The 9,223-nt window shown below is 40.5% G+C and overlaps 1 protein-coding gene across 1 annotated transcript in view; it reads left to right on the top strand.

Annotated features, from left to right (window-relative positions):
- cdh17 (cadherin 17, LI cadherin (liver-intestine)) overlaps positions 1-9,223 on the top strand; it is a 21,575-nt gene extending 12,352 nt beyond the window's left edge. The window contains exons 11-19 of the mRNA XM_037676303.1: positions 2,599-2,808; positions 2,889-2,965; positions 3,045-3,233; positions 3,728-3,972; positions 5,831-5,961; positions 6,048-6,266; positions 6,352-6,462; positions 8,529-8,645; positions 8,762-9,223. Of these exons, the coding sequence (XP_037532231.1) occupies positions 2,599-2,808; positions 2,889-2,965; positions 3,045-3,233; positions 3,728-3,972; positions 5,831-5,961; positions 6,048-6,266; positions 6,352-6,462; positions 8,529-8,645; positions 8,762-8,853 (1,391 nt within the window). The 3' untranslated portion in view covers positions 8,854-9,223. The remainder of the gene's footprint in view (positions 1-2,598; positions 2,809-2,888; positions 2,966-3,044; positions 3,234-3,727; positions 3,973-5,830; positions 5,962-6,047; positions 6,267-6,351; positions 6,463-8,528; positions 8,646-8,761) is intronic.

The raw sequence follows: 9,223 nt of genomic DNA on the forward strand, positions 1-9,223 counted from the left end.
TTAGTTAGTTAGTTAGTTAGTTAGTTAGTTAGTTAGTTAGTTAGTTATAAAAAAGTTCAATGAATATTTTAAGTAGCCACTTTAAAGTCAATGTGTCACGGAAAGAAACCAGGAAGGACAGATGTGGTGGATTTTGCCAAGAGAATGGAAATGGCTGTAGTCAATTATTTCCAAAAGAGGGAGGAACATAGCTATATACCTATAAGAGTGGAGGCAGGAGTACGCAGATAGACTACAATCCGTGTAGAAGAGGAAAGCTGAGGGAGATTGGAGACTGTAATGTTGTGGCAGGTTAGAGCATGGCCAGGGAGCAATGGATGGTTGTGTGTAGGATGGCTGTGAGTAAAATCAGAGAAGAAGATCAAATGGTGGAAGCTGAGGAAGAAATAATGTTGTGAGAAATTCAGAAAGGGGCAGTTAAAGGCTCTGGGTGGTAAGAAAGAGCTTCCAAATGACTGGACTACTACAGCAACAGTAATTAGAGAGCCAGGTAGGAAAGTATTTGGTGTGTCATCTGGACAGAGAATGGATGATAAGGAAACCTGGTGGTGGAATAGTGAAGTTCAGGAGCTATTCAGAGAACTAGGTTAGTCATAAAAATATGACTGAAGGTCTGAAGAGAGAAGACAGGAATATAAGGAGATACAACATAGTGCAAAGAGGGAGGTAGCAAAAGCAAAGCAGAAGGTGTATGATGAGTTGTGTGGGAGGCTGGAAACTAAAAAGAGTGTGACAAGAACTTGTACCAATTGGTGTGATAGTGGGATCAGGCTGGAAAGGATGTGCAGCAGGTTAGGCTTATTAAAGATAGGAATGGTAATGTTCTAACAAGTGAGGAAAATGTGATGGGAAGATGGAAGGAGTATTTTGAGGAGCCAATGAATGAAGAGAATGAAAGAGAAAGAAGAGTAGAAGTCATAGAAACTGTGGACCAGGGAGCGGGAAAGATTAGTGAGGGTTAAATCTGGGAAGCTCTGAAAAGAATGAAAAAGGGGAAGGCAGTAGGGCCTGATTGCATACCAGTGGAGGTCTGGAAATGTCTTGGGGAGATGGCAGTGAGGTTTTTGACTCAAATATTCAATGGCATATTTGAGGGTGAGAAAATGCCTGAGGAATGGAGAAGAAGTGTGCTGGTGCCCACTTTTAAGAACAAAGGTGTTGTACAGAGTTGTAGCAACCACAGGGGAATGAAGTTGATGAGCCACACGATGAAGATCTGGGAGAGAAATATGAAAGCTAGACTTAGATGAGAGGTGACTATCTGTGAGCAGCAGTAGGGTTTCATGCCAAGAAAGAACACCACACATTCCATCTTCGCTTTGAGGATACTGATAAAGTACAGAGGGTCAGAAAGAACTCCATTGCATCTTTGTGGAATTAGAAAAATCAACTGACGGTGCCGAGGGAGGAGGCTTAAGTAAATCTGGAGTTACAGTACAAAGTTCAGTATGTTAAACTGGTACAGGACATGTATGAGGACAGCAGGACAGTGGTGAGATGTGCTGTAGGGGTGATAGATAGCTTCAAGGTGGAGGTGGGATTGCATCAAGGATCGGCTCTGAGCCCCTTCTTGTTTGCTCGACAAACAGTCGAGGTCAGGCAGGAACTGCTGTGGACTATGGTATTTGCAGACATTGTGATTTGTGGTGAGAGCAAGGAACAGGTGGAAGGGAACTTAGAGAGGTGAAGGTATACACTTGAAAGACGAAGAATGTAAGTCAGTCATAGTAAGACAGTACATGTGCGTCAATGAGAAGGAAACAGGTGGAACAGGGAGGCTACAAGGAGCAGAGGTCACAAAGGTGCAGGACTTCAATTACTTGGGGTCCACTGTCCAGGAAAATGGGGAGTGTGGTGAAGAAGTGAAAAAGAGAGTCCAGGCAGGATGGAGTGGATGGAGAAAAGTTTCAGGAGTGATTTGTGACAAAAGGGTGTCGTCAAAGGAAAAGTTTACAAGACAGTGGTGAGACCAGCTATGATGTATATTCTGGAGACAGAGACATGGACAAAAAGACAGGAGAAAGAACTGGAAGTGGCAGAAATGAAGATGTTGAGGTTCTCCTTAGGAGTGACAAGGATGGATAAGATTAGGAATGAGATCATCAGAGGTACAGCACAGGTTGAAGGACTGGGAGATAAAGTTAGAGAGGCCAGACTGAGACGGTTTGGACATGTTCAGAGGAGGGACAGTGGGTATACTGGTAGAAGGATGTTAGAAATGCAGCGGCCAGGAGAAAGACAAAGAGGAGATATGTGGATGAGGAGACATGGCGGTAGTTGGAGTGAGGACAGAGAATGCAGAGGACAGAGTGAGATGGAGGAGGATGACTTGCTGTGGAGAACCCTGAAGAGAGAAAAACCAAAAGAAGAAGAAGACAAAACATTTTCAGACAAAAAGTGACACCACCAGTTACTTCCTTATAATGTATGAGGGAGGAGAAACACATAGAAGCCTTTTAAATCTGTTTTAAAAGTTTACAATAATAAAACATGAACCTGTAAATGAATGAATAGCCTGTAGTTCAAAAACATTTGAAATTATAGGATTTGTGATAAACTGACTTCAGAATTAAACATGGAGGCTTCTCGTCCTTCCAGGCAGCTTGGTGGGACAGCTTTTGGCTCATGACGGTGATAAAGAAGGGACTCTGAACGCTCAGCTGGCCTACACCATTGTGTCTCAAACACCATCCACTGAATCCAACACGTTTTCCATTGATGAATCTTCTGGAAGCATCAAAGCGCTTCGCGCCCTTCGTCGAAAGGAGCACCAGGTCTACAACCTCAACGTCAGAGTCAGCGATTCAGGTGACACTCATATGGAAACCCATCTGTACTGTCGGACTGTTCTTCAGAATCAAGTTCTCATCTGGTATTATGATTCATAGTTTTCAGCACAGACTGTAAGGTGATCGTCAAGGTGATCGACGTCAACAACGAGTTGCCTCTGTTTGAGAAGACCGACGTAAGCAAATAAACCACTGTTCAAATTTTATCTTGCTCTTTGAATGATAACCTGACGGTGTGTGTCATTTGGTGTGTAGTACGGTAACCACACTCTGGCAGAGGACACTCCTGTGGGACACACAGTGCTGACCTTAAGAGCAACAGATGCTGATGAACCCGGCAGCGGCAGCTCGCTGGTCCAGTTCCACATCTCTGCAGGCGACGAAAACAAAGTCTTTACTGTGGAAAGTGACGGCAGTGGAGTTGGTCACCTGGTCATAGCCAAGGTGCTGAACACCCTCTCAGTCCTTGTCCAACGTTTTGAAGGTTTAACCTCTGATGATGGACGGCTTGTGTGCTTTCAGTGTTTGAAATGCTCTGTTCTGGGTTTCACTCACAACATCTGGGCTTTTTCTTGGCAAATTTTCTACATAAATCAGTAATTTGAGCTTAAAAGAAGTTTAAATTAACATAAAATTAGAATAAAACCTATAGAAACCACAGAGTAGAAGAATGCTGTACGTCTCTATTTTTGAGATGTTGAATGCAATAATTTTTCTTTGATTGTGAGTTTATTTTTTGCTGAATGTCCTAATCTGACAAGATTTTTGCATATCTGTACTAAATCTACAGTATATTAAAATTGTTCATGCTAGCATATTTAATATATAAAAAACAGTGTATACTGAGTTATTTTGACTGTTTAGATGAAAGCCACATCTTCTACTGTATCTTTCTGATCATGTCACTCCTTCTAAAATGCTTATCTCTCCTGGAACAGCCTCTGGACTTCGAGTCTTCTCCAACCTACAAACTCCAGATCGACGCTCGCAACCCCGAGCCTCTGATGAAAGACCTGGAGTACGGCAGCGAGTCCACTGCCGTCTTGCTCGTGTCTGTCACGGATGTGGACGAGGCCCCAGAGTTCAGCCTGGACCGCCAAGATGTGGCTGTAGCTGAGAACTTCACAAAAGGAGCAGTGCTGCTCACAGTGGAGGCCAAAGATCCAGAAGGAAAAGAGATTGGGTAAAAACACAGTCAGCTGCTGGGATGTTCTGGTCAGATTTAGGTCCGATTGAGCTGCAGGAACATTTTTGATCTGTAGTACAAGAAACAAAAGAAAGGAAAGAACAACAGGGTGATGGTGGTTTCATTTACTTACCATAATCTGGGGGTATTCTATAAAAAACAATAAGCAAACCCAATTTATCTCACTGGCAAGCGTAGATATGTCTTCATACATATTTTTTTCATTGTATCTTTTTAGGTAAATGCACAGATTTAGTTAAATAATATCTAGACTAAAAAATAAAAAAAACTCCTGAACATACAACCTTACTGGAAATGTCAGACAATTTAAAATAAAGAGACAGAAAACAATATTTTTCAGCTATCCTGATGCATGCTCAATGCTCAATCTTTTTCAGCATTAACTTTGTACAAGAATATTCTGAGTGAGGATAAGTCTCACAGAAATGCTGGATATGATTACCGCTTAAGTAATGAGGTAACGTGTTTGAGGACAGATTCTTTCAAATGTCTTTTCAACTTCAATTCTCTGAAAAGGATTTCTTAGAAAAATTTTAATTTGAACATCAAATAAACTTGAAAAGTCTCTGCAAAGTCTAACTATGGTTAAATTACAGTAGAATCAGAATCCAAACCACTATTGTCATTCCAGCGACCCTTCTTCATCAGAGGAAGACTCATCACACAGGTTTTACTGATGCATTATTCAGAACTGCTCTGATCCAAATCGAACTACTAGGTCAGGATTTTCATACAGAAGCTAAAGAGATAGTTGTTTTGTGTTACATGGACTAAAACTTTGATTTAAATATTCACTGCCATAACTACACAGCATTAAGTTCTTACAAACACAATGAAAGATTTTAAAAATCATGTTTTTACAGGTCATACAAAGAGACACGTCCTACATGAAAGTTGACAAAAAAGGAACAGATACACAATGGCAGGTCGAGAATCACGTTAAGATAGAAATAGTATCAAATGAAAACTATTCAATTTTAAAAACTAATTTAAGGAAATTAGGTAAATTTGTCCTCCAGTAGTCTAAGTCTATGGCAGCATAACAAGTCAACCCTAACTATAGGATTTATCAAAAAGGAAAGTTTTAAGCCCAATCTTAAAACTGGACCATGTGTCAACCTTACGGACAGAAACTGGAAGTTGGATCCATAAGAGAGGAGACTGATAACTGAAAGATCTTCCTCCCATTCTGCTTTTGGAAACTCTATAGGAACTGCAAGTAAGCCTGCAGTCTGAGAGCTAAGTGCTGTGTTAGGAAACTATGGAACAATAAGATCTGTAATATAAGATGGAACTAGGTTGTTGAGAGCTTTGTAGGATAGAAGCAAGATTTTGGATTCTATTCTGCATTTGACAGGGAGCCAATGCACACACACATGCGCGTGTGTGCACACACACGCCTATTTCTGAAACCTTTGAAGTATGAAGATACTTCATTAAACCAACTAACATTAGAGAATATTTATAGAGGAAAGCAGAGAGGGGTTTGTTTAAGGTCAGGGTTAATGAAAAGGCCTCAGGCGTTCCACGTGTCACAAGTCAATCAGCTGTAGGATAAAGAGAACCTGTTGGGGTCAGACAATTTTATAGTAGTTCCTCATTTTTTATTCCATAATAGTTTCATAAAAATAAAAATCACAAGAACTCCTCCCTTGTTGGTATAAAGTGCTTCTGTTGCAAACGCACCATAAATCCTTGATGAATTTGTCAGCCCGTCTGATCAGATCTATTTGTTGCAAATTTCACATGTACTAAAACTAATGGTTGATTCTTTTTGTCCACCATTGCTCCTCTAATTTTAAGTCCAGCTTGATGATTGTGTGTTTATCTGCAGATTTAAGCTGGATGGTGACTCTCAGGGCTGGCTGGAGATCAACGCTGCCACAGGAGAGATCAGGACCAAGGAGAAGCTGGACAGAGAGAAACTGGAGACATTTGAAATCACGGTCACCGTCTTCGAGAAGGGTAAGAGAAGCCTATATTTAAATGCACGTGGATTTGGCACCTAACAGGGTGAACATTATTTGTTTATATCCTATTTCATTCTAAAGAGAACCCAGAGAAATCTTCAGAGCAAGTCATCCATGTGCGGCTGCTGGACGTCAACGACAACATCCCCAAACTAACAGAGACGCAGGCTTTCATCTGCATGCAGGACATCAAACCTGTCGTCATCAAAGCAGAAGATAAGGACAGCGCTCCATTCTCTCAGCCGTTTACTTTCGCCCTCGCCAAGAAATCCCCCAACTGGGAGCTGCACACAATCGACGGTACGCTTGTTAAAAAAAGTCTCACACTCAAGGACAAAGCACATTTGCATATTCATATTTGTGTTTCCTTCTTTGCCTCATGTAGCCACATCGGCTGAAGTGCGTCTGAAGAAACAACCAATCAAAGAAGCAAACTTCTCTCTTAACATCAACATAAAAGACAACGCTGGTGTGGGAGTTACACAGGCGTTTGAGGGTGAGTCGACTGCCTATTATTGTCACAAAGGGCTGGCGCTGTTGAACCCAATGGTGCAGGCAGGCAAGGACTCAGGATAATATAAAATAAAGAATTTATTAACAAAACAAAAGAGTTGACAGGGCAGCAAAATAAACATGAATAAACAGGAGGTGCTTACATAACAGACAGACCTGTGGACATAAGACAATACCAGGACAAGGACTAACACAGAGACACAGACCTATATACAGGAAACACCAATTAGACTAAGTGATGACACCTATGAGTAATCACAGATGCCAGAGAAGGAGACAGAGGATGCAAGACAAGAACACGACACAAGATGGGGCTAGATACTAGAGAAGCACAAATGAAACAGAGAATCGAGGGAACACAGATATAAACACGACACCAAGGACAAGACCACAACTCCTACAATTACAAAGCTGAAGGATTAATACAACAAATCAGGTTATAACAAACAATACATTTATCTTCGTGTCAGAGTCACATACAGACTTACTGCCATAAACACTCTGACAGTGGTTTCTAAACTCTTTAGCTTCTGATCCCAAAAAACTATATCAGAGACTTGTAACCCACAAGTCTTCCTTTTGTATTGATAATCTCATAACCTTTCAACTAGTGTTTTGTGACCTAAAGCTGGGTTCTGACCCCAACTTTGGGAACAAGTGCTTTAGTAGTTCAGCTAAATAAGCAAATAAGTCCCTTAGGAGTTATTAGATACTTGACGTTTTCCATCTGGGGATCATAACTGAACAAATGACATCCTGAAATGGCCGCCATTAGCTTCCTTTGTTGGATGGCCCAGCCTTACAGAAAAGGTGAGGAGCTCCATTATCAGAGTAGAGCTCAGAGAAGAGCCGCTACTTCTTCACATCTAAAAGAGTCAGTTGAGGTGGTACGAGCATCTGATAAGGATGAGGTTTAGAGGTTTTCCACTTGGAGGAGATCCCCAGGGTAGACCCAGAACTTTCTGGAGGGATTATGTACCCTCTCTGACCCAGGAATAACTTGAGAACCCCCAGGAGGAGCTAGTGAGTATCGCAGAGGAGCAGGATGCTTGGGTTTTTCTCCTGGACATGCTGCCTCTGCGACACAATCATGGATAAGTGGTAGAAGATGGACGGAGGAGTTCAAGAATAATAAATAAATTGACACGTGATTAAATTTTAACCCTGTAGTCTGTTTGCAATTCAAGTTGAGTCCAACTTTATAGAAACAACTCTAAAAAACTCTTGCCCACTTGATGTGTTTTTAAAGTTTGTGTCAAGGTTCTCTCTAAAAAAAGATGGTTATGAACAGTTATTATCTTACCTGTTGTAGGTATCCCTTTGAATGAGCTCAGTTTGAAGAAAAGTTGTTTGCTGCTGTCTTAAAACATCTTCAGTCTCAATTTGTTTTACATCTGTTCACACAAACAGTATTTTATAAACCTGTACATAACCAGCAATTAAAATCTTATGATCATTTCGAAGCACAAGAAAATATACAGTCAGCTAGCTTTAGCACTTCTGTTGCTGCCAGGTTCACTTTCAGAAAAAAATGTCAGGATATTTCTGTCAGAATAAGAGTTTAATGTGAAAGTGTTCTCACATGAACTGCTTTGAGATTCTAGTCTTAACTGTGCGCTTGTGTAATGTTTGTGTACATATACAGCTTCAACATATAAGGTTTGATTTTGATACTTTTTGCAGCTCTTACTAAAGCCACTTCAGATGGCCCGATGGGATTTGCTTTTATGCAGAATATATATTGTTGTCTAAGCAATTAAAACAATAGATTTATTGGTAATAAGGGCTTCCAAGGTGTTTCTCTATAGACAACATTACTTTACTTGATACATTTTTTAATCCACCTCACTTTCGATCTGTAAATTCATTTTTGGTTATGTTGCTGCATCGATCCAGAAATTAAATTCTTATTTCTGCAAACTAAGATCATTCAAAGAGTTATCTACAACAGGTAGGATATTATTTGTTCATGCTGTTGCCACAGAACCCCACTTTAAAGTCTGTTTCATCAAACTCAACTATCCTGCTTGTTTCCTCTCTGCACACCAGTGAGAGTGTGTAACTGCACGACGCTGGGCTACTGCTACATCCCACCACACGGACAGGGATTCAAACCTGAAATCGGCACCACGGTCGGGATCCTGGCTGGAATTCTGGGATTCTGCAGTAAGTCTGACAAACACTGTCTATTACCTGGTCAAACCAGTAACTTTTATCTGGTTGACTCATTACATTTGACCTGTAAATGACCTTTTATGTATGTGTTTGTTTTCTTGTTCTAGTTATTATCTTTATCGTAGTGATCAAACGCTCAAGTAAAAAGAACAAGAAGAAAGACCTGGCTAATGAAGAGGAGAGGAACGCCATGATGTAGAGACACTTGTTGAGTTTTATTTATATATTGAAAATATCACAAATTACCCTTTAGGAGTTTGACAACTTGTACGACACACAAAGGACCTTAAACGTGACATTATATTTCATTTATCCACACAGTGCATTCACTCCAAGACTTTCCCCAAGTCTTCATCACCTGAGCATTCTTATGATGCCTCTTACAGCAAACTCAAGCTTATTTTAAACAAATTATACATAAATAAGCCTGTTGAAAAATCCCTCTCGTCACGTTTCAGATCCTAAATTGTAGTTAGTCCTCACAAGTATATACTTGCACTTTTATTTCAACCTATTTTATATATATTTTCAGAGTGGAGCATAATTAATAGCTGCTGTGCACATAAAAT

This window comes from Nematolebias whitei, chromosome 5, assembly GCF_014905685.2.
Source record: "Nematolebias whitei isolate Nwh7 chromosome 5, NemWhi1, whole genome shotgun sequence".
Taxonomy (NCBI): domain Eukaryota; kingdom Metazoa; phylum Chordata; class Actinopteri; order Cyprinodontiformes; family Rivulidae; genus Nematolebias; species Nematolebias whitei.